This window comes from Erythrolamprus reginae, chromosome Z, assembly GCF_031021105.1.
Source record: "Erythrolamprus reginae isolate rEryReg1 chromosome Z, rEryReg1.hap1, whole genome shotgun sequence".
NCBI lineage: Eukaryota > Metazoa > Chordata > Lepidosauria > Squamata > Dipsadidae > Erythrolamprus > Erythrolamprus reginae.
In genome coordinates, this window is record NC_091963.1 from 139353121 (window position 1) to 139378082 (window position 24962).

At 44.1% G+C, this 24962-nt stretch overlaps 1 protein-coding gene across 1 annotated transcript; it reads left to right on the plus strand.

Moving 5' to 3' along the window:
• Positions 1–3522: 3522 nt before the first annotated feature.
• On the plus strand, positions 3523–24498 carry PIP4P1 (phosphatidylinositol-4,5-bisphosphate 4-phosphatase 1). Its single transcript, XM_070729135.1, has 7 exons — positions 3523–4244; positions 5598–5800; positions 11779–11885; positions 16171–16276; positions 20512–20564; positions 20861–20951; positions 22624–24498. Exons 1-7 carry the CDS (start codon positions 4100–4102, stop codon positions 22765–22767), a joined length of 849 nt encoding a protein of 282 aa, XP_070585236.1. The 5' UTR covers positions 3523–4099; the 3' UTR covers positions 22768–24498.
• Positions 24499–24962: the final 464 nt, after the last annotated feature.

The window sequence follows — 24962 nt, forward strand, 5'->3', positions numbered from 1 at the left end:
CCCACCAGTTAGACTGAAACCTCGCAGGGTTCCCCTCCCGCTTCTCCCCAAGCTAGACTTACAGCTGGACAAACTCATTAGTCAAGGTATCTTGGTCCCTGTGGAACAGGGGCCATGGGAAACTCCCATAGTGACACCCCTGAAGCCAGATGGCTCCTTAAGAGTTTGCGCTGATTACAAATCAACCCTGAATAAGGCACTCCAACACCACCCCTACCCCATTCCGGTTGTGCAACAACTCTTACACTCCCTGGGGGAGGGGAAAAGGTTCGCAAAGATCGACCTGGCGCAGGCTTACCAGCAACTTCCGGTCGATGAACAAACAGCAAACGCTCAAACAATTGTAACGCACAGGGGGGCTTTCAAATGCACGAGGTTACAGTTTGGGGTGAGCATAGCCCCAGGGATATTCCAGAGCATCATGGAACGCCTATTGTCAGGGGTAAATGGGGCCATCCCATATTTTGATGACATCTTAATTGCAGGGGAAAACCAGGAACAAGTGAACAAAAGAATAAGGGAAGTACTTAAGAGGCTACAGGACAAAGGGTTACGAATCAAGCCTGATAAATGTGTCTGGGGAACTAACAGTATTGAATTCCTAGGATATAAAATAGATAAGGAAGGTATCCACCCCACAACTGAGAAGCTGAGAGCAATTAGAGAAGCCCCAGAGCCACGAGATAAGAGTGAGTTGCAAGCATTTTTGGGCCTCCTTAATTTTTATTCCGTTTTTTTAAAGCAGAAGGCAACAGTAGCAGAGCCTCTCCATCGTTTACTCCAGAAGGAAGCCCGCTGGACATGGGGGAAAATTGAACGTGAAGCCTTTGCTCAAATAAAAAATTTACTAACTTCTAAAAGTGTAGTAGTCCAATATAGTGCCTCACTACCCATTAGACTCACGTGCGACGCTTCGCCGTACGGCATAGGAGGAGTCCTAGCTCACGTTCTACCTAATCAGACAGAGGCCCCAATAGCATTTTTTTCAAGAACCATGACCAGCACGGAGAGGAATTATAGCCAGTTAGACAAGGAGGCTCTGGCATTAGTGGCAGGGGTAAAGAAGTTTCACAATTACATTTTTGGAAGAAATTTTGAGCTAGTCACTGACCACAAACCCCTACTAGGCCTGCTAGCCCCCAACAAGCCCACTCCACCTTTTATGTCTCCAAGACTAATCAGATGGGCCCTTTTCCTCTCTGGGTATCAGTATGAGCTCACCCACAAGGGGGGGAAGGAAATCAATCATGCAGACGGCCTCAGCAGATGCCCCATAGCAGACTTGGTAGAAGACCCTGTTCCAACCACAGACGTGCTAATGATAGAACTCGAGGAAAACCCACTAACCACAGCAAAAGAGGTAGCTGCACACACGCAGCAAGACCAAATCCTGAAACAAGTAGTGAACTGTGTTCTAAAGGGATGGCAAAATGATATTGTTAAACCTGAATTGTGTGATTTTAAGAACAAAAGGCTTGAATTGTCATATGTAAAAGGTTGTTTGCTGTGGGGGGATAGAGTGATCATCCCCAAACGCCTAAGGGAAAAGGTACTCAGAATGTTACACGTGGGCCATCCTGGGATTGTCAGGATGAAGAGCCTAGCAAGGGGGCATTTATGGTGGCCAGGGCTTGATGCTGATATTGAAAGTTGGGTTTCAAAGTGTGACCCGTGCCAAGAGTCTAGGCCCAATCCCCCCAAAACAACTCCGGCTGAGTGGGAACAGCCTGCTGGCCCTTGGTCTAGGATCCACATTGATTTTGCTGGCCCAGTGGGGTCTCAGTATTTCCTAATAGTGGTTGATGCTTTCTCCAAATGGTTGGAAATTATAGCAATGAACAACATAACCACAAGTGCCACTATCAAGGTATTGAGCAGACTGTTTGCATCCCATGGTTGCCCTGATCTATTGGTGTCTGACAATGGACCACAACTAACAGCCAGGCAATTCGAATTATTCCTAGATGGCCTGGGGGTCAGACATGCCCTCATCTCGCCTTACTCGCCCTGGGCTAACGGGTTGGCAGAACGTTACGTAAGGGTGGCTAAAGAGGCATTGCACAGGTCAGGCCCTGGAGATGTGCAACAGAACTTGGACCAATTCTTATTAACCCAGCACATTACCCCTAACTCGCACACACATGTAAGCCCTGCAGAGTTATTGATGGGGAGAAAGTTGAGGTCACCACTAGACAGGTTAAACCCAAGGTTCTGTTTGAATAATAACCAAATGTGCATAAAACCAGAAAGAGAAATGTATTTGGGTCAAAATGTATATGTAAAATGCTTTGATGGAAATGTAAACTGGATGAAGGGAATTATTGTTAAGCAAAATGCACCCAAGACTTATATTGTTAAACTGGAGGATGGTCGTTTGTGGAAACGACACATAGACCACATTCGGAAACGAACTGAAAACCAATTACAACAACCCGCTGACTCGGACTCTCCCCCCTCAACAGACTTTTATACATTGCCCGAACTAAGAAACACGCAGAGAGACTTATCGGGCCAGGGGGAACCATCCAGCGACGCCGAGCCATCCTCGTCCTCCGAGGCCTTCGTTGGGCCCGCCAGGCCTAGTCCGCCGCACCGGGAGAACAGCGGCGAGCCATCCTCCACAGTCAGTGGCGAAGGAGAAAATGGACTGCGCAGGTCAGCGCGAGAGTCTCGAAGGCCTCACCGATTGGACGACTTTGTCACGTGGCTTTCTTGATGGATGGGTCCAACTATGAGGGGAGGGGTGTTGTATCCTGGAATGGCTACCTTGTAACGCTGTAAATAGTTCGTTCCTCTTTTCCAGCGCTGTCTGAGCCCAAGCAGGAAGTCGCTCCTGATTGGCTCAGACGCGGCCGGCTCTCGCTTTGGCGGGAACCGCAAAAGTATAAAAGAAGCGGCTTCTCCCTGCAGAGCCAGTCGGTACTCGCTGAATCGTCACTTTGCCTTGCTGAGCTGTCACTTATTCTCTGAGCTGAATAAAAGTACCGATTGCTCAAACCCTGTCTCTGGGTCTACTTCAAATACCATTGTACCGGACATTCTCTTAACCAAACTAAATCAGCTGGCGGTATCTGAACACACTTGTAAGTGGATCACAAGCTTCCTAACAGACAGGAAGCAGCAGGTGAAGCTAGGAAAAATCACATCAGATATATGTACAATTAGCACAGGTGCCCCCCCAAGGCCTTAAATTCTATTCTATTCTATTCCGTGCTCGTATGTTGTTGAGGTTGAAGGTGAGGTAATTACTAACAGGAAGGATATCTTGGTATATGATTTTGTGAACTATAGTTAAGTCGGAACGGAGACAACGGAGTTGTAAGTTGTCCACATTTGAATGGCACTGAGACAAAACCCCTGGAAGCTTTCCACGCGCGTAACGGAGCACGTGCAGGGCAGATTGCAACCTCTTTTTCCTCTACATTGAAAATTCGAACTCGGGGGCGGAATCTTCACGGGGACCGTCAATCATGGTCGAGGGGGCGGGGCGTTCTCCAGAAAAGGAGGAGCGATTGGTAGGACAAGCAATGGAGAACTTCGATCCTCCTAATGGGAGAGGAGACGTTCCCGCACGTCAGCTCCAGGATGGCTCCTAAGATCATACTATGGAACAACGGAAGAACTAAGCCAATCAGCATCCGCGGTTCATTATCACGTGAGCTACAACTCGTTAAACGCCGGGCCCACCTTGAGAAATAAGGGGGGGGGAGTAATAGCCTATCATGGAAGAAACAATGATTCGGGACAAACTGGGAACCCCCTGCAAGAAGCAGCCAATAAGGAGGCGGAGAGAGAACCACGGGGCGAGGAGGAGGGGGAAACTGGAAAATAACGAGCACGATTCGCGTTCAATGGAAAGAAGCGGACGACACACCGTCACAGCCTTCCCTGACCAATTAGAAGCGCAGCAACGGCTATCGCCACCAGTTTCTGGTCACGTGATAGGTGCCATGCCGCTCCTTTGCAGCGGATAGGATGAAGCCATGGGGTCGTCATGTGACAAGAGTAATTCGGGAGGGAGGGGCAGTGACGTGCGCACTACGGAAGCCGAAAGAGACGCGGGGCGGTTGCGGGTGCAGCAGTAGCAGCCGCAGCAGCGATGGCTGCGGATGGTGAACGCTCTCCGCTGCTGCCAGCCGAGTCTGGCGATGGGAACGGCCACGGCTCCGGAGGCTTGGTGGGGCCGGCGGGTCTGGCGTCGGGGCCCGCCTCAAATGCTCCGGGAAAACCCAACCCACCACAGGGTGAGCCGCCTTTTCCTGGTTTATCTTCCTGGGAGGGCCGCTGAGAAAGCAGAGGCGATGGGCGGGGCCGAGGAGGGGGGACAATAGACAAGAGAATCCTAGAGAGGAGAGGTCGTCAAATCGGGGGCGTGGCTCGGTAGGGGTAGAATTGGAATTGGGTATCCAATCAAAAAGCACTTCATCTCAAGCCTTTTTGATAAGATACTTACATTTGTAGTGGGGGGTGGGGGTGGGCGGGCTTGGTGTCCCTAAGCAGTAAATAAATGTTTTGATATTATTATTTTATTATTATTTATTAAATTTGTATGCCGCCCCTCTCCATAGACTCGGAGATGTTGTTGTTGTTGTTGTTATTATTATTATATTACTAGTCTGGCTCCTGCCAAATGCTTTTTTCCAAGGAAAGCTAATCAGAATTGCTAATAACTGTCAGTCCCAAGATGTAGATTAAACCAAGAATCGACTCCACCCGAAGACCAAAACTGCTATTTTTTAAAAAGGGATTCTCTGTAGTAATCAATCTTAATAAAATAGAAATGCTCTTTATTGGCCGTGTAATTGGACGCAGGAGGTATTTGTCTCCAGTGCATAAGCTCTCAGTGTACATACAAACAACAAATGATCACAAATCATAAGATACAGCCATTAATCATGAGATACAAACAACAAGTGATAAATCATAAGAAACCAATAAAAGAAGTTAGTAAGAAAGATGAGAAGGATAATAGCAATACAGGCCAATTAAATATCCTTAGGCATTAGACAGTCCTGTGGGAATTAGGTGATTAGCAGAGTGATGGCATGAGGGGGAAAAAACTATCTGTCTAGTTTCAGCATGCCATGCCCTGTAGTGGCATCCTGAGTGGAAAAGTTGAAACAGTTTAGGATGTGAGGGGCCTGTGGATATTTGTAGATTGAAGTAGACATTTGTAGATTGTAAATAAAAGTAGATGTTTGCAGATAAAATTAGGCTCATCTCCTCCCTCTCTTATACTAATGTGAGTTATGAAGTTGGCTTCAAATGTTTTCTCATTCCTCCTTCATTGTTTGGACCGAACCAGTTTTTCCGTCCTAGTTGCTTTGGAATAGATCTCCCCTCTCTCCATCAAGGCCATCGTCTACAGGGCTTTGCGAGTAGAAGATGAACAGATTTAGAGGTGGGAATTAAAGGGTGGTGGAGGAGGAGAAATTTGAGGAGAATGAAATGCAGGTAAGAGATCTGGAAGGTATGAGAATGAGAATGAAATGCAGGTAAGAGATAAGGATCGAGGGGGTGGCCTTAACAGCAGCACCATAGAATGGTAGTTGAGTGCTCTCTTTTCACCATGATTCAATTCTCTTTTCCCTTCCAAGGATTTTCCTCCTTCAGCAGTCTCAATGATGGGAGCCAAGCAGCCATACTGCCTGCAGAAGATCCCCCGCCGTATTCCCCGATGGCGTCGCCGGAGAGCGGCAGTGCCCCTATGATCACTTGCCGAGTCTGTCAGAGCCCCATCAACGTGGAGGGAAAGATGCATCAGCACGTGGTGAAATGTAGTGTTTGCAACGAGGCCACGGTGAGCACTGTGAGGGGGAGATGTAGGAGGCACAGTGGAAAGATTTAAAGGCGAGAAGCAGCTGGGTGGGATATAAGATATGGATTATATGCCTGCAGTAGAAGACTTGTATATTGCGCAAGTCAAAAGGAGGGCTGAGAAGATATTTATAGATCCCATCCTGGATATAAATTTTCAATTCCTTCCCTTGGGACAGCACTACAGGATGGCATACAGTTGTGTATGCCAACACAACTAGCCACAGGGATACTTTTTTCCCTTGTGCCATCACTCTGCTGAACACCTAATTCTCACAGCTGACAAAATATAGTGACTAAGGATTTGGGTTTTTTTTCCTCCCCTAATGTTTATGTACATCAATCCATAGGATGTGGCTGCAGTATTATTATTTATCCCTTTTATTGGTTGTACACTTTAGTTTGATTACATTTTACTGTTTTGCAAGTACTGTACACAGAGTGCTTCTGCACGGGAAACAGATAAAAGCCAAATAAAGCCAATAGTACATGTAAAGGAAGACAAGCCAACCCATGAACCAGATAGAAATTAGGAGAAAAGCAATGCTTCTCAGGGTCACGTCCCCTCCTTGGCTACCTTCAGCTCAATTCCACAACAGCAAAACTCTGGCCTCCTGCCAGATGCTACCATCATACAATAAAGCTAGTCAAAGACAAAGAGAGGCTTGTATTCCTATGGTTCTCGCTAGATGGCACAAATATGTACCGATTTTTTTAAAAAAAACATAGTGATGGTTTACTTAAAAACCCCCACCCTAGATTGCAAAAGAGTAAGCCACAACTGCAAATCTGCTGACATGGCTTGCTGAGGGAGTACTTGTGTTAGCTTTCAGGCAGTCTTCAGTCCCTTGAGAGCTGTTGGCGCTGAAGTCAGCATTGTCGATAATAAGCAAGCTATATATGTGGCCTGACTCTGCACAAGGCCATTTGTTAAAAGGATTCCTTTTCTTTCCTTTTCTTACTTTGTTTTTTCCTAAGAGGATTATATTGGTGTTCTCCTTTAGCTGGAATTATTTATTGTACTGTACTGTTTTATTGGATTGATTAGATTGTGGGGAAGTATTGTCTGAACTAGACTCATAGGAAAGTTTTTATGGTGTCTTTCTTTACATTACAAGTTTGATTGGAAGAAGGTTGTTCCCTGAAGTGTGGTCTGTACATTAATTATCTCAATGAAAAGTGTAGGTTCTTGTTTATTTTGGCTGAGGAAAAAAAAACAATTGGGCCTTTCTCCCCCCTTTGCCTTAATTCCTCTCCCTTGGCATTATTAAAAGTTGACGTCTTTCAGTGAAATGACAGATAGGAAATTTGAACTGAATGCAACACATTTTTACACACTGCACAGTTAATTTATGCCCCTGGAGGGAATGTGCTTGTTACTCATTTAAATAGGTAAAAATAAGTACTCCAATTATAGAGGAGGAATGTATCCACGATGAGAGGTTTATTTTGAAGAAATGCTGAGTAGAGCCAACAATAGGAAGCTGGTGGTATCATTACAGGTAGTCCTTCACTTGTGACCACGCTTGGAACTGGAATTTCCATCACTATGTGAGGCAATGGTTATTCACGTTCTGCTCAATTTTATAACCTGTGGTCATTAAGTGAATTATTATCGTTAAGTGAATATCTTAGTTGAGTGAATCCAGCTTTCCCCATTGATATTATTTATATTATTCTATTATGTTATTAATAATAATAGAATTGGAAGGGACTTTGGAGGTCTTCTAGTCCAACCCCCTGCTTAGGCAGGAAACCCTACACTAATCTTAAAAACTTCCAGTATTGGAGCATTCACAACTTATGGAGGCAAGCTGTTCCAGTGATTAATTGTTCTAGTTGTCAGGAAATTTCTCCTTAGTTCCAAGTTGCTTCCCTCCTTGTTTAGTTTCCACCCATTGCTTCTTGTTCTATTCTCAGGTACTTTGGAGACCAGTTTGACTCCGTCTTCTTCGTAGCAACCCCTGAGATATTAGAACACTGCTACCATGTCAATCCCTAGCCCAGTGATAGCGAACCATTTTTTCCTCAGGTGCCGAAAGAGCATGCACACATTCTATTGCACATTCATGAGTGCCTACACCCATAATTCAATGTGTGATGAGAGCTCCCCCCACCCCAAGGCTCTCTGGAGGTCGGAAACAGCCAGTTTCCCAACTTCTGGTGGGCCCAGTAGGCTCGTGTTTTGCCCTTCTTGGGCTCCAAATGCTTCCCTGGAACTGGGAAACGCACCCTCCATCCCCCTGGAGGCTCTCTGGAAGCCAAAAATGCCATCCCAAAGCCTCTGTGTGAGCCAAAACTCAGGTGACTGGCACACAAATGCACGTTGGAGCTGAGCTAGGGCAATGGCTCATGTGCCAGCAGATATGCCATCCCTACCCTAGCCCTTCTTTTCATCAGATTAAACATACCTAATTCCAGCAATCATTCTTCATATGATTTAGCCTGTAATCCCCTAATCATCTCTGTTGCTCTTCTCTGCACTCTTTCTAGAGCCTCAACATCCTTTTTACATCATGGAGACCAAAACTGGATGCAGTATTCCAAGTGTGGCCTTACCAAGGCATTATAAAATGGTATTAACACTTCATATGATCTTGATTCTATTGCTGTGTGGATGCAGCTAGAACTGTATTGGCTTTTTTGGCAGCTGCTGCACACTGCTGGCTCATATTTATTGGGATGCTGCATCTATTATAAATACATGCTAGTTGCCAACTGTATATATTTTGATCATGTGAGTTCTGATACGTTTCACTGGTCATAAATGCAAGAACTGATTGTAAGTCCCTTTGTTTCAGCACCACTGTAACTTGGAATGATTTCTAAAAAAAAGTAATTACAAATCAAGTGTTCCTTGTGCAACACTTAGGAGCTAAAAACATCTGCTTGTCAAATTCCTGGACTATTGGATTGGATAAACTTTGGGGAGCTTTTTTATTCTTACGGGTAAAGAAGGATACGGACTCCTTCCCACTACCCACGAAGTTGTTAAGGCATCTAGGAGTTATAACTCCTAAAAGAAATATTTAGGGTATGAATGTATTTCTGCCTTTAGCCTTGCTGCTCTGTTCTATTCCGCACACTTTCCAAACAGTTATTCCTGTCGGTTTTCACTAGAAATATTTAGAGATGATTCTTCTGCTGGTTGAAGTCATAGTATTTTCTCTTAATGTCAGGCCTGCCATCACTTAGACCTCTAAATAGAAATGATCCTTAGCTCCATTTATTGAGACAGGTATAATTTTATTAGCAATCAAGTCCATTGTAGTTATTCATGGCCAGAACTGAGAATCCCGCCACCAAAATCTCTAGCTTCAACTTTCCCCTCCCTTAACTGCCTCCCATTACTCTTTTTACTCCCTCCCCCCATCCAGTCAGATGGAAGCAAGATGTTTCAAACAAGGTCACTTCAATCAAGCTGAGGTTGGTATGCAGCTGTGTTCTTTCCCCAGCTGGGTGACCTTGAAGCAACATCTAAGGCAGTGTTTTTCAACCAGTATGCCGCGGCACACTAGTGTGCCGCGAGACATAGTCAGGTGTGCCGCGAAGAAGGAAGCTCAGGTTCCGGTCCCACAACTTTTTGCTGAGAGCAAGAGATAGAGAGAAGGTGAAAGAGAGAGAGAAATAAATCAAGAGAGAGAGAAAGAAGGAAAGCAAGAGAGAGAGAGAGAGAAAGCAAGAGAGAAAGAAAAAGAGAGAGAGAAATAAAGCAAGAGAGAGAGAGAGAGAATGAGAGGAAGGGGGAGAGAGAGAGATGAGCAAAAAGGGGAGAAAAAAAGAGAAATGAGAAAATGATTGAGACGGAGAATGAGAGGAAAGAGAGAGAAACAAGAGAGAGAGAGAGAGAGAAGTGACTTAATTTAAAGCATATATAAAAATCACCCAAAGAATAAGAGAAAAACCCACCCCTCACCTGTTTTTGGAAATGGTTCAAGAGTGTGTATACACACACACACCAGGGAGGGAGGAGACAGGGATGGAAAAGAGAGGAGAGTGTCTTAGATGTCATTTTGTGTCATTTTGGTTGGTGGTGTGCCCACGGATTTTGTAAATGTAAAAAATGTGCCGCGGCTCAAAAAAGGTTGAAAATGACTGATCTAAGGGACATAACAGTTAAAACTTTTGCTTTCCCCTTTCAAGCAGCCTTCCTCCCATCCACCCTTCCCCCAAACCAGTCCATGCCAAACTGTCATAGTAGCAAAGTATACAAGCAACCATGCGGTGGCAGCTGATGCCTTCCTACCCCTCGCCTTGCAGGTCCCACTTGGGGAGTTGCTAAAACTACTCTGCCTTAAAGGTTGCCATCAAGATATATAGACAAGCTAGAACACTTCAGGCACAAAATATTCCTTTAAGAGGAAAAGGCTTCCTCTTAAATTGGGAACTTGTTCTAGAACTGGTTTCCTGTTCGGGTTTCTTTTCTGTTACTGGTCTTCTGAAAATATAAATCTAAAAATTAGCATTGCCAAGGTGCTATCTTCAGTTCCTGCAGCTGCAGATAGCACAAAACTGAAAGTCAAAATAGTTGCACGGATCCCCTCAATAATTTAAAATCCAATTCAATTGTTTCACTTATTTGAGAAAATATCCTGAATTTCAGTCTGATGTTTTTTCTTTCAACTCCCATTGTTTGGAAGCCTTTTTACCTTAGATTGAGGCATCATGGACAGATAGAAACTTAAAAAAAATGAATTTCTTTTGGAGTTCAAGATATGACTTTAGATTAGTTAGGTACTCAATGTACAGTTATCAATTGTGCCTTACTTTTGCCCCAGCTTCACTCAGAATGACCTTTGATATAAGAAACTTACCTGTTAAGATTGCAATGAAAACCGAACATGTTTGAGAAGGGCTGGGTTCGGGATTCGGGGGGGTGCTGGGAAGCCCCCCAGGCTGGCTGCGACCTTTTAAAACAGCCGTGCCGCTTCCCAGCTGTCTCCTGAAGCCGAACGCCAAAGCCGAACTTCCGCGTTCGGCTTCAGGAGACAGCTGGGAAGCGGAGCGGCTGTTTTAAAAGGTCGCAGCCGGCCTGGGGGGCTTGCCAGCACCCCCCCGAACCCGGGTTCGGGGGGTGCTGGGAAGCCCCCCAGGCCGGCTGTCACCTTTTAAAACAGCCGCGCGGCTTCCCAGCAGTCGCCGAAAGCCGTTTTTTTGGGGGGGGGGGGGTTTGGTTGCACGGATTAATTGACTTTACATTGTTTCCTATGGGAAACAATGTTTCGTCTTACAAACCTTTTGTCTTACGAACCTCCTCCTTGCACCAATTAAGTTCGTATCATGAGGTATTACTGTATATTGAAAGTCCTCTGACTGAAAAATATACTTTTCCTGATGTAAAATAGGTGTTTTCTTAGTGCAACATTTTTGTTAACCTTGTTTCTTGAAATGCACACTTTATCCAAGCTTAGGTTTATCTAGCCCAGCTTTTCTTATTCAGATTAGCAGCAGCTCAGCTATTTGAGCATGATTCTAGTGCAACTCTTCATACCTAAATTTTTATGCTATGAAAAATAAAGATAACACAGAAATTCCTGTGTAAAAAATGTATATTTGTTAGTTACTTGCGACTGGTTTCTGCTAAGGTGTCCTTTGCTTTCTTCAGGAAAAAAAATCAAAAATTTGTTTCCAGACTATTTTCCCAATTTGGCCAAAACATTTAATTTAATTAATTTAATTTAATTTATTGATATGCCGCCCAATCCCGTAGAATTCAGGGTGGCTTACAACAATAAACCTTTTGTCTTGTCCACTGTGCCTGTTGGCTATCTGTTAAATTTTTAAATAAGTATTAATTCAGTTTAAATATTTTCAGATACATTGTGATTAAAGAGAGTGTCAGTAGTAATCTTGGTTCAATGCCTAACAAAAGGATTGGACTTTTTGGCCTCTTGTGACCTTCTTAAACCAGGAAACATGTTCAACTTGTTTAACTGTCAAAAATGTTATTTCTTTTTATAGCCAATTAAAAATGCCCCACCTGGCAAGAAGTATGTCAGATGCCCTTGCAACTGTCTTTTGATCTGCAAAGTGACCTCACAACGCATTGCCTGTCCACGAATATATTGGTAAGGTGTGGGGAAAAGAATTATCTAGTTATGTTCTTCAGGTTGTTTTAATATTGGATCAAAAATAGCTTTCTAAACATTCTCCCTCTCTATATACACTGCTCAAAAAAATAAAGGGAACACTTAAACAATAGAATATAACTCCAAGTATTCAATGAGAATATTTCATTCATTCAGATCTAGGATGTGTTATTTGTTCCCTTTATATTTTTGAGTAGTATATAACATTTTATAGGGAAAACAGAAGCAAAAGGAGATAAAATAAAATCACAAAGGAAATAAGAGATATTTATGTGTATTTGTTAATTTAATAAATATGACTGCTTTCATAATGACAAATTACTCTTGGTGGTTCACATAAATACAGTGGTACCTCTACTTAAGAACTTAATTCGTTCCGTGACCAAGTTCTTAAGTAGAAAAGTTAAGTAGAAGCAATTTTTCGCATACAAATCAATGTAAAAGCAAATAATGCGTGCAAACCCATTAGGAAGGAAATAAAAACTTGGAATTTGGGTGGGAGAAGGAGGAGGAAGAAGAGGACAGTCGCTGCCGAAGGAAGATGGTGAGGTGAGGGGAATCAAAAAAATCCAAAACTTTAAGGCTTAAAAAAAAAAGAGGGACTCTGAGTGGCGAGGAGGTGCAGGCGCCTACCATACAGCCGGCGCAAGGTAGCCTCCCATACACTGCGCCAGAGAAAGAAACCCAGGTGGGTGAGAGGGGGGAACTTCCCGCTCCTTTGACCGAAAGGCGGCTGCTTCTGCTACCTGCTGCCTCTTCCTTCCCATGCTGAAGGGCTCTCCTCTCCTTTCGCTCGCTCGCTTTGTAGCTGGCACCTTTGTACTGGCCGGGGCGAAGCGCCCCCTTTTGCCTTTCTGTGCCCAGACGCTATGGGAGGCAACCCCTCACTGGGTGTATGGGAAGCAGCGCAAGGGAGTCACCACAGCGAAGTGGTTTATTCCCTCTCCAAGCGCCCAAAGAAAGGAAAATGCTCCATTCGCTCTGGGCTGCCAAAGCCTCCTTAAGCGCCACCGAAACGCTCCTCTGGCAGCCCAGAAAAGCCCAAGATGGCCGGGATTAAAGGGGGAATGGCAGGAAACTGGCCGGGCCTTCGTGCCGCTCTCAAATTTCCTGGGAAATGTTTCCGGGCTCGGGTTCTTCAGTAGAAAATGATTCTTAAGAAGAGGCAAAAAAATCTTGAACACCCGGTTCTTATCTAGAAAAGTTCTTAAGTAGAGGCGTTCTTAAGTAGAGGTGCCACTGTCTACATAAAACTAGATAATTTAAGTATAGATTCTCTGAATAATGAATTGACTTCTACACATTTAAATAATATGCCATTTTAAAACAAGTTTGTTATTAAAATCAAGTAAATATATTAGTATCAACACCAATCATCTTGACATGATTCCAATGTTTCCAAATGTAAAATAATGCACTTGGGGAAAAGGAATCCTCAATCTGAGTATTGTATTGGCAGTTCTGTGTTCGCAAAAACTTCAGAAGAGAAGAATTTAGGGGTAGTGATTTCTGACAGTCTCAAAATGGGTGAGCAGTGTGGTCGGGCGGTAGGAAAAGCAAGTAGGATGCTTGGTTGCATAGCTAGAGGTATAACAAGCAGGAAGAGGGAGATTGTGATCCTGCTATATAGAACTCTGGTGAGACCACATTTGGAATACTGTGTTCAGTTCTGGAGACCTCACCTACAAAAAGATATTGACAAAATTGAATGGGTCCAAAGACGGGCTACAAGAATGGTGGAAGGTCTTAAGCATAAAACGTATCAGGAAAGACTGAATGAACTCAATCTGTATAGTCTGAAGGACAGAAGGAAAAGGGAGGATATGATCGAAACATTTAAATATGTCAAAGGGTTAAATAAAATTCAGGAGGGAAGTGTTTTTAATAGGAAAGTGAACACAAGAACAAGGGGACACAACCTGAAGTTAGTTGGGGGAAAGATCAAAAGCAACATGAGAAAATATTATTTTACTGAAAGAGCAGTAAATCCTTGGAACAAACTTCCAGCAGATGTGGTTGGTAAATCCACAGTAACTTAATTTAAACATGGCTGGGATAAACATATATCCATCCTAAGATAAAATACAAAAAAATAGTATAAGGGCAGACTAGATGGATCATGAGGTCTTTTCTGCCGTCAGTCTTCTATGTTTCTATGACATAGAATATAAGATAAAATGAAAAATTTAGTCTCACCTAATCACTAAGAAAAAGTTATACACCCCTAATTTCAGATTAGAGCAAGACCATGTGTAGAATTATAGTCCAAAAATTGTTAGCTGTCCAGAGTCATTGAAATGGAGGTCTTCTAATCTAACCCCACTGCTCAAGATCAGACCCTATACCAGAGGTCTTCAAACTTTAAATCTTGTGGACTTCAACTCCCAGAAATCTCCAGCCAGCTATGGAGAATAGCTGCCCTATACCATTCCGGAGAAATGGCTGCCTTGCAGGGCAGTGCTTTTCAACCTTCCTTGGCAACTTGAGGATGTAAGGACTTCAACTCCTATAATTCTGTAGCCAAGGTCTCTGGGAATTGAAGTCCACACATCTTCACCTTGCCAAGGTTACATTGCTCTAACAGCTGCAATTGGGTGCCTTTAGAATACAGAATAATGGAGTTGGAAGAGACCTTGGAAGTCTTTCCTTACAACTCACTGCTCAAGCTGAGATAAGCATCCTGTAGAAATTGAATAAATAACATCTTTTTTAAAAGATTGCCGTACAAAATTGTAAGCAAGATTTATTTCTAAATGCAAGGTAATTACATTCATTCTTGTACATTGTACATTATTTCCCAAAGTTCAATTGGAGACCATGCTACCAGTTGCGCATATAAAGATATTTTAGCAAATATTGTAAAAATATTGTAAAAAATACGACGTTTAACAATATGTGGTTGGTAAATCCACAGTAACTGAATTTAAACATGCCTGGGATAAACATCCATCCATCCTAAGATAAAATAGAGGAAATAGTATAAGGGCAGACTAGATAGACCATGAGGTCTTTTTTTACCATCAATCTTCTATGTTTCTAATATTCAGTAGAAAGGCAAGTTGGAAAAATAAGTAGAAGTAGAAGAATGTACACAATTACTTTGCTTTTTGGGTGGGGGGAATCTGTCTTACAGTTTTGTACAGCAACCATTTATTAATTTAGTTGTATTTATTCATTCTCAGTGGTCTCCTGCTTGAGCAGTGAGTTGGCCTAAAAGTCGTCCATGGTCCCTTCCAACTCCATTATTCTGTATTATTCTTTTAAAAAGTTGTAATTTTCCAATTAAAAAAACAATAAAATAAACAATACAACATACAAAACAAACATGAACATCCCATATATGTAAAATATAATTCCATTAATACAGCTTTACATCATCGTAATTTCCTTCTAATTTATTCTCTTTTATTTGTTTATTCCATTATTCTGTTTTTTAAAGGTATCCAATGCAAAAAGTGGGTTTCTTTTCATACCGTTATAAATACAGCACTTTCCTGAAACTATTGGGCTTAACATCCTATGCTAGAGGTCTTAAAACTTGGCAACTTTTAAGACTTGTGGACTTCAACTCCTAGCTATGCTGGCTGGAAAATTCTGGGAGTTGAAGTCCACAAGTCTTAAAGTTGCCGAGTTTTAGAACCCCTGATCTATGCCGTCAAACATGGAGGAAGAACACACACTTTATTCATGAGTGCAGAACTTTTATGTGTTTTGAGAAAAGTGGGCTGTGTAAGAGAGAAAGATTTAGGTCTTTTGAATCCTGAAATCTTTTTAGCAAGGTGGGAAGGAATAGGAAAGTGGTATGATTCGATAATATGGGTAGGATTCTGTTTTCTGAAGAAAGAAAGCAAAGATACAGATTGGAATAATGAAGCTAAAAAGGTGACATTTTTAGAAATAAAAACATGCTCAGAGAGAGAGAAGGAAAAGGGGATTTTCCCCCTGATCTTTCTTGTTTTTGTTCTTGGAAGAGGGCATTTATGTTTAGATAATAAAAACTGAGGTTGCCCTGATAAAACCAGAAAGACTAATTGATGAAACCCAGACATTGGCATGTTGAAGAACTTTCTTTGAATATGAGAGGTTAGCTGTGCATGCCGGGTTTGGGCCCGAGTTAAAAAAAATGGGGAAATGTTTAAATCCAAACTCAACTTTATTCTCCATGAGTAGAGTTTCATTGGCTTGAAAATAGGTGTTCAGTAGAGTCAGGTGGGCTGACAAGAAAAATAATCTAAACCTCTTTTCTCCCTCTTTTTCTACCCAGTAAAAGGGTCATAAACTTAGGGCCCGTTCACCCTGGCCCTCCGAGTCCCGAGCCTCAGCCCGTAGGTGTGCGTGTCAATTGCGGCCACTGTGAAAATAATTTCCTGGTAAGAGTGCTGTGGAGGAAGGGATTGAGGGCAAAAAAACAAGGCTTATTTGTTCCAGGCTCCACTTTGGGTGGCGTTTGGAGACATGTTATCAGAATAAAATTCTAAGCTTATAAATTCTGATTTGAGCCCAAGCAAGGAAGTCTTGTTGGGAACTGGCCTTCTAGTGCAAAGTGGATAGAAAAATACAATTCAATTGGCTGAAGTTGCTTGTATCCTTTGAAATTGACACAAATTGGTCTCTCACCTGCGAAATATCTCTGTGTGAGTGGATTTCAATAAGAAACCAGTTACAAGTAGTCATGCTTCCCACTTAACAATCGCAGTTTGAGCCCAAAACCTATGTCACTAAACAAGAAACTTGTTATGTGAGTTTTGCCCCATTTTACGACCTTTCTTGCCAGAGTTGTTAAGCGAGTCACTGCATTTAATAAATAAATAACACGGTTTTTAAATGAACCCGGCTTCCCCATGGATTTTGCTTGTCAGAAGGTTGCAAAAGGGACATTGGGACACTGCAGCCTTCACAGATGGGAACCAGTCGTCAACCATCTGAATTTTGATTATACACCGTATTTTTTGGTGTATAAGACACACCTAAATTTTAGAGGAGGAAAAAAAGGAAAAAAGCATTCTGAACGAAATGGTGCAGTATTATATTGTTTAATAAAATACCAGTGTAGCAGAATACTTTTTACAACCATTTAAACTGTTTAAAACCATGTACACTTTTTACAAACTTCAAACCTGACAGCTTCAAGACTTGTGGACTTCAACTCCCAGAATTCCTCCTCCAGTTACGCTAGCTCAGAAATGGGAATTGAAGTCCACAAGCCTTAAATTTGCCAGGTTTGAAGACCCTTGCACTCCTAACCCTAACTCAAACAAATGAGGATAATTCATTTTGTTAGTTGTTCCTTTAGTCACAGAAATGGCTAGTGATAGAATCATTTACAATTACAGTTCCCTGCTGAGGTTGCCTTAATGTTACTACTATACCATCAGGTTTTCAAAAAACCCTCTCTTAACTACTCCAATTTTCACAATTGAAGTGCATGGAAATACAGTGATACCTCGTCTTACAAACCCCTCGTCATACAAACTTTTCGAGATACAAACCTGGGGTTTAAGATTTTTTTGCCTCTTCTTCCAAACTATTTTTACCTTCAAACCCAAGCCACCGCCACTGGGATGCCCCGCCTCCAGACTTCTGTTGCCAGTGAAGCGCCCGTTTTTGTGCTGCTGGGATTCTCCTGAGGCTCCCCTCCATGGGAAATCCCACCTCCGGACTTCTGTGTTTTTGCGATGCTGCAGGGGAATCCCAGCAGCGAAAAAACGGGCGCTTCGCTGGCAACAGAAGTCCAGAGGTGGGGTTTCCCAGCAAGGGAAGTCTCAGCAAAATCGCAGCATCACAAAAACACGTCCAGAGGTGGGGTTTCCCATGGAGGGGAGCCTCAGTGGAATCCCAGCAGCGCAAAAACGGGCGCTTCGGCTGGCAAAAGGGGTGAGTTTTGGGCTTGCACGCATTCATCGCTTTTCCATTGATTCCTATGTGAAACATTGTTTCATCTTACAAACGTTTCACCTTACAAACCTCGTCCCGGAACCAATTAAGTTCGTAAGACGAGGTATCACTCTATATGATGATGATAAACCTGAAATATTTGTTTAAAGGAGTGTTTCTAAAGCAGGGATCCCCAACCTTGGCAACTTTTAAGACTTGTGGACTACAACTCCCAGAGTTCCTCAGACACCTTTGCTGGCTGAGGAACTCTGGGAGTTGAAGTCCACAAGTCATAAAGTGACCAACGTGGGAGACCCTTGCACCAGATGACCTACAGTACAGAGTCCCTTCCAACTCTTTCTGTGTCTCTGTGTCTTTGTCTCTGTCGGTGTGTGTGTGTCCGCACTCTTGCATCCCCCTCTACTTGTGCGTATAAACTGTCCTGCATCCCCAATAGAAGCGAGGAGAGCCAAGTCACTGCCACCTGCCTCAAAATTCCTCCCCAATTCTCCTCTCCCTTCCCCGCTTTAGCTATTTTTATTAGTCACGGAGCGGTTTTTTTCAGCTCTCCCACATCCAAAGACCGAAAGAAGGCCCCACCGTGGCTAAAATCTCTAGAGTTGCTACTGCTACCGCTTTTACCATGCGGAGTTGGAAGGAGTTTGGGAGGCAAGGAGAAAGCTCACTGCGCGCTTTCTCGTTTGGGGTGCCCCTTTCGAGGATCCGAGTGGCTTCTCCCCGCTGAGACTGAGTGGGAAACTTGGTTGCTAGAGTCGCTAAGGGAAAGGGCGGTCTCTAGGATCTGCCAGACTTTTCCCCTTGACAAGGAGCCATCCTGGCAGGCCGAAAAACGGCTCAGGCAAGCTGCCTCGCCCTGCACCAGCAGCAAAGTGGCGGCGGTGCTTCAGAGCCTTGATGAGCCCGTCACCCAGGACCTGCCACCGGCCACGGGGTTACCGGAGGATCGGCTGCAGTTTTGTCCCTAATATAGCCAACACTAGAAAGGCGAGGCGTTCAGCGCCTGTAAAAACACACCATCAAGGGTCTTTTTTGGGGGGGGAGGGACTTGGAAGACGCTGCTTATCCTTGTCTGCAGTCCTAACTAGCCCACAGCTCGTTGTGAGAAATGGCTGCTGAATTCGCCGGACTATGGGAAGCAGCTTTTCTCAGCACTCAGAGATTGTTCCAAACGCCAGTCACTCTTACCCCAAAGGAAAGAACGCAACACTTGCCTTGATGCAGGGACCTTTCGCACGTCCAGGGTCCAGGCTGCTGCCAGGGAAATAGCTCTGCAGGCTCCCCCCGCTGCCTAGGCATCCAACAGACGGGCGAGACAGGGCCAGCCCACCGGCAGAGCCCCAAGCAGAGTGCCCAGCTTCAGCCCACCTGTCTGGGAGCTGCCTGCGTGCTTAACCTTCTCCATCGCCGGACCGCCTTGCCCTCGCGAGGCTGAGTTTCTTCAACTACAGTTGGTAGACCGCTACAGAAGGAGAAAGGGCCAAGGGAATTCCCTTGTTCAAGCGCTGACTCAGTGCCGGGGAAAGGGGGCAGCTGCAGTTCCGTCCCCAAGATTGCAAAAAGTTTCTCGCTCTACTCTGAGGCGGGCGGTGGGGGTCCCGAAGTAACTTACACCAAATCCTGTGCAGGGAAGTAGCCTGCGGAGAGGAGCCGCTACAGTGGTAGTGGTAAGCAGCGGCGGCGGCAGCAGCCTTCCTGTAGTCTGGCAGTAGCGGCTTCTCACACAGTTTGGCAGTGGCAGCAGGTGCCACATGTCAAACCGCGTGAAAAGCTCCCTCTGCAGGACTACGGGAATACTGCTGCCGCCGCTGCTAACCACCACTCAACTCCCCCCTCCCCACGCAACCTTCGTTGTATAAGACGCACCCAGTTTTTGGCATACTTTTTGGAGGTAAAAAGGTGTGTCTTATACACCGAAAAATACAGTAACCATGAAGATGCTGCAAAGGTCATAAGTGTGAAAAGGGGATAATGTCATTTTTTTTTCCCGGTAGTGTTGTAACTTCCAATGGTCACTAAACGAATTGTTGTAATTTGATGGTGGCTGCATTGGCACAGTGGTTAGAATGCAGTACTGCAGGCTAGTTCTGCCTGCCTGACGGCTACCTGCATTTTGACAATTCGAACTTCACCAGGCTCAAGGTTGACACAGCCTTCCATCCTTCCAAGGCGCATAAAATGGGGACTCAGATTGTTGTGGGAAAAATGCTGACTCTGTAAACCACTCTGTAAAAAGTGTTTTTAATAGGAAATTGAACACAAGAACAAGGGGGCACTATCTAAGGTTAGTTGGGGGAAACATCAGAAGCAACATGAGAAAATATAATTTTATTAAAAGAGTAATAGATGGTTGGAACAAACTTCCAGCAGATGTGGTTGGTAAATCCAGAGTAACTGGATTTAAACGTGCCTGGGATAAACATAGATCCATCCTAAGATAAAATACAGGAAATAGTATAAGGGCAGACTAGATGGACCATGAGGTCTCCTTCTGCCATCAATCTTATATGTTTCTATGTTTCTACTTAGAGAGGGCTATAAAAGCAATGTGGAGCGGTATATAAGTCTAAGTGCTATTGCTATTTGGAGGACCAGTTAAGCGTGATCCCTATAAAAATGAGCCTAAATGTGCAGCACCAAAATATGGCTTGGGACAGGCTGACATTCTCTCCTAATCCCTTCTCTCTCTCTCTCTTTTTTTTTGTCTCTCCAGTGGACAGAATTCACCGATCGCACTTTAGCCCGATGCCCTCACTGCCGTAAAGTGTGAGTTACTCTGGGGAAGGAATTGGAGGAGGAGGAGAAGCATTCACAACGTTCTCCGAGTTTGCACTGAGTGTTAATAACTGGAATGGGGGAGGGAGCTCGCTGTTTGTGGGGTTCCGCTTCAGAGAGGAGTCCCCATCCCGCCGTTTTGCTAGAGAAGAGGTCTGCTGCTTGTCTTCGATAGGCAAGGCCTCTTTCTCTGCCAGAGTTCCAGATTATGGGAGGGGAGGGGAGCTTTATGGGGGTGACTCTCTGGATGCTTGACGTGCTTCCCTTGCCACTCTTCGTATCCCCAGCTCTTCCATTGGGCGTCGCTATCCAAGGAAAAGGTGCTTATGCTGCCTGTTATTGGGCGTGCTTATGGCCGTGACAGCAACGGGATTGGCGGTGAGTCTTGAGCGAGGGGCATCTGTGTGGTTGATACCTGGAAATCCCAGGGCTTTTTGGGAGGGTGGGGGGGGGGGGTTGAGAAGATTAAAAAACAGGAAGAACATAAGAGACAAAACTCTCATCGATTTTCCTGCCAAGGAGTCTACAGAGATGTGTCCAATGTCAGTCTGAACTAGAGGTCACGTTCTCCAGAGAGGGGAGGAGTCAGCAGTCAAGATTGGGAGGATTCTAATTGGCTTATCTTAGCTGCCTTTCTGCAGGCCTGAGGAAACTAAGCCAATTAGAATCCTCCCTACCCTGACGTCTGACTCCTCCCACTCTGAGAAAGAGCGTATCAGGTGAGTGAACACTCATTTTCCCTTAGTAGGAAGGCAACTGAACATTGGCACTCAATATCTGAAATCAAAACTTAAAAGTTGGCAGAGCTGTGTTGCTTAAAAGCTCCTAATTTAGGCTATGCCTAAATTGTGCCCAGTTTGAAATGACAGCTATTTATTTATTTAGCGCCGGAATGGGGAACAGTGGCCCTTTTATGACAAAAAACATTCTGCAATTCCCATTTTAAAACTCATAGAAAGATAGAAACATAGAAGACTGATGGCAGAAAAAGACCTCATGGTCCATCTAGTCTGCCCTTATACTATTTCCTGTATTTTATCTTACAATGGATATTTCATTGTAAGATAAAGGAATATTTCCTCCTCCTGCCCGCCCCTCTTTTTGCTAAAGGAACCCCTTACACACCAATTCCTTATGCAAGTGTTTCTCTAAAATAATAAAAACAAAGTTAATATTAAAGAGGAAACCAGACTAAAGTCCTAAATACAGGTAGTTTTTGACCTGTATGACCACAGTTGAGCCCAAAATTTACATTGCTGCATGAGAAATTTGTGAGGTTGAGTTTTGTCCCTTGTTATGACTTTCCTTACTGCACTAGTAAAGCAAATCACTTCTATTGCGAAATAAGTAAAATTGATTGTTCGGTGAATCTGGCTTCCCATTGACTTTGCTTGTCAGACGTTCACAAAATGGATCAGATGTCCCCAAGACACTGCAACCGTCATAAATATAAAGCAGTGGTCAACAATCTGAATGTAATTGTATTCTGTCATAAATATGAAGAAGTGGACCAGGGTCATGTGTTCCCAGGATCATGTGATCCCCTTTGTAAATCTCACAGATTTACATTCGAGGATGCTGCAACGGTCGTAGGTGAAAAATATGCTATCAATCACTTTTTTTCAGCGCAGTTGTAACTTTGAACAGTCATTAAAAGTTGTTGTAAGTCGAGAGCTACCTTTAGCACCGATGGAGCATCTGTCCAAGGTCTCTCTTGAAAAGGAGTAGTAAAGTTTGCAAGGAGCAGTGTCTCTCCCTATTCAGAATCCAGTTCCAGGAGGCTGAATTTTAAGATAATCCCTCTCTGCATAGGTCCATTCTAATTATTTTTTTAAAAGGGAGGTTTATTCATGCAAGATAGAAAGCTTACCATCACATCCCCACAAACTTCAGCACTCTAAAATTGAAGACGTTTCATGGGTCAGGCTGGAACAAAAGGTCTGTTGAACACACATACACATGAACACACACAGACCTTTCTCTTTTGCATTAAATCTATTTAAGCCATTTTATTGTGAATCTGATATCTCACTCTTCTTTCATTCTCTAGTTTGGTACCTGGAAAGAAGCCCAGCAGTACAGAGGGGTCTATGCAGCCTGGGCGGTGGTGATTTTCCTGGCCTTGGTTTTCCTTGGCCGAGCTATGTACTGGGCTTGCATGAGAGTCAGCCACCCAGTCCAGAACTTCTCGTGATCGTCCCCAAGCTCCTGTTGGTTTCCCACTGCTGGTCCACCACCCCAATTCCGGGTACCCAAGGCCTGTCTTCTCCCCTCCGCTTCCATTTGAAGTTGGGTCTGCCGTCCCACCTTCTTGCTGTGCCTGCTCCTGGTGTCGTCATCTGAGTAACCGTGGGACAAAACCCTGTTATCTACCAGTCTTCTTCCATCTCTGTTGCTCTGAGCCAGGATTGATGGCGAAAGAAAGTACAATTTGACTCCAAAGGAGCCGAAGACCCAGTTTCTGTTGGGGTTGTGCCATCCCCGGCGGGGGGGGGGGGGGGGGCGGCAAAGTTCCTATGGATCCTGCACATTAACAGAACACTAATCATTCCCAAAAGAAAAACTTGAACGCAACTGGACGGTTTTGACATCAATCCAGCGGCGGGTGTTGTGTTGCCGTTTGGAGATGGCCCATCCCAAACAGCGCAGCCCTTTGAGATAACACTACAGTTCTTCAGCGGTGACACTTCAGAAGATGGGTGTCTTCAGGACTCTGTTCTCGGCTCCCATCGGAGGCTGCTTAAAAAAAATCTCTGGTCGGTGGGGGGAAGGAGGAGGAGGCAAAAGAGCGTCAAGGAATTGTTGCTGTATTGTGGGGTGCTTTTTTCCCTTGTTTTTGTCATCCTGTGGTCTGTAACGTGGAGGGTAGCTAACAGCTGCAAGGTTTCGAAAGTCGAGGCCTTTCCTACAATCCTTAAATGTGAATGGGCCCCCCCGGGGGAATGCGAGAAGGCCGTTCCATAAAGGTTAGTACCAAAGCCCCGGGATTGGTCCAGATTTTCATTTAATTTATTTCAGCCTTCGCCTCCCACTTTCTGTGATCCACAATGTGAGATCCAGAGGTCTTCCGCTGAAGAAATTTAGCTTGTTTAACTGCAGGACTCGGTTTCTGCTTTAGTTTTTCTTAAATCTTTTGCACATTCCTTGAAGGAGCCACTTTCCCTGTTTCTTCTCCCACAATCCACGATTCCCCCCCCCCTCCACATTCCCCCCCCCCCTCCACAGGGTGAGGTGAGAGCAGCCTTAGGAACCATCAACTGTCTCTCTTTAAAGAACCCTTTCAAACCATGGCTACCGTGTTGTTTGCTTTTGTTCAAAAGGTTGATGGGAGAACTGCTAACCAACACCGCCTGCAGTTGATTTGAGAGCTGGGGTGGGATTTATTCCAACATTTGACTTGAGGCGCAGAACCTATCTTCTTCCAGAGCCTACTAAAATCAGATTTTCATCCCTACTTTTGTCTTACTAGTTGATGACAGACCGAAGAGGGAGGAAAATGGTGCGTGCACTCTGTCGTACAGAGGAAAGGATGCCCTGAGTCATGCAACCAACACATTCCACTTAGGGAAGTGAATCCATCCTAGTACAAATCTGGCTTGATTTTGCTCAGCGCGAGTCCTCTCCCCCCATCTTCACTCGTGGCCTCAAGGTTTTAGTTCCCCCACGTCTGTGGCATCGAGCTTATACCCCACCTCCACCCCAAGCCTGTTGCAGCTTGTATATAAGGAGTGAAATGTACATAGAACTATTTAAGATAATTTTCCTCCGTGTTGGCTGCCTGCTTGCCTGCCTGCGTACTTGCACCGTGTGTCTGTCTGTCTCTCTTTTCAGCCATGGTTGAACATGTCTGTTGTCCTTTTCCTTCTCTTTCACGTGCACAACTGGATGATTGTAAATAAATAAAAAGTAAATATTCCGTATCTGACTTAACGTGAGAGGAAGCTGTGATTTTTCAGAATGAGCCACCTTAAGGGGAATGGGATTTATTTCTTTCAGTTAAGGAAATTCCTTCAATGAAGAGTTTATTTGAACTTAATGTCCTTTGACTAAGGAAGGAAATTCATTTGCTTAATAGGATTTAGTTTGACTAAATGTACTTCAGTTGGAGGAAATTCCTGAAGGGTTGCTTAAAATGGGCCTCCTTACAAATCTTTTACATATTAAAAACTTCTTTGTGTAATTTAATCCAATGTTCTGCTTCAGTGTCAGCAAGGGTCATTGACATTCATCATTTGAAGCTCTGGTACCTTCTCCTTAATCTACCAAGCCTTCCACTAATCCTTTCACCTTGGATGTATGTGAAAGACTAATTATCTTGCAAAGGTTAATTCCATCCTTGCTGCAAATATGTCAAGAGGTTAAAAATATAAGACTTGGACAACCAAGTCA

What these genes read in the sequence shown, in the direction of transcription:
- PIP4P1 (XM_070729135.1), top strand. Translation starts at nt 4,100, where the DNA reads ATGGCTGCGGATGGTGAACGCTCTCCGCTGCTGCCAGCCGAGTCTGGC. An exon ending in GCCTGTCCACGAATATATTG is followed by an intron (nt 11,886 to 16,170) that starts GTAAGGTGTGGG and finishes TTTTCTACCCAG; the next exon opens with TAAAAGGGTCATAAACTTAG. An exon ending in TGACAGCAACGGGATTGGCG is followed by an intron (nt 20,952 to 22,623) that starts GTGAGTCTTGAG and finishes TTCATTCTCTAG; the next exon opens with TTTGGTACCTGGAAAGAAGC.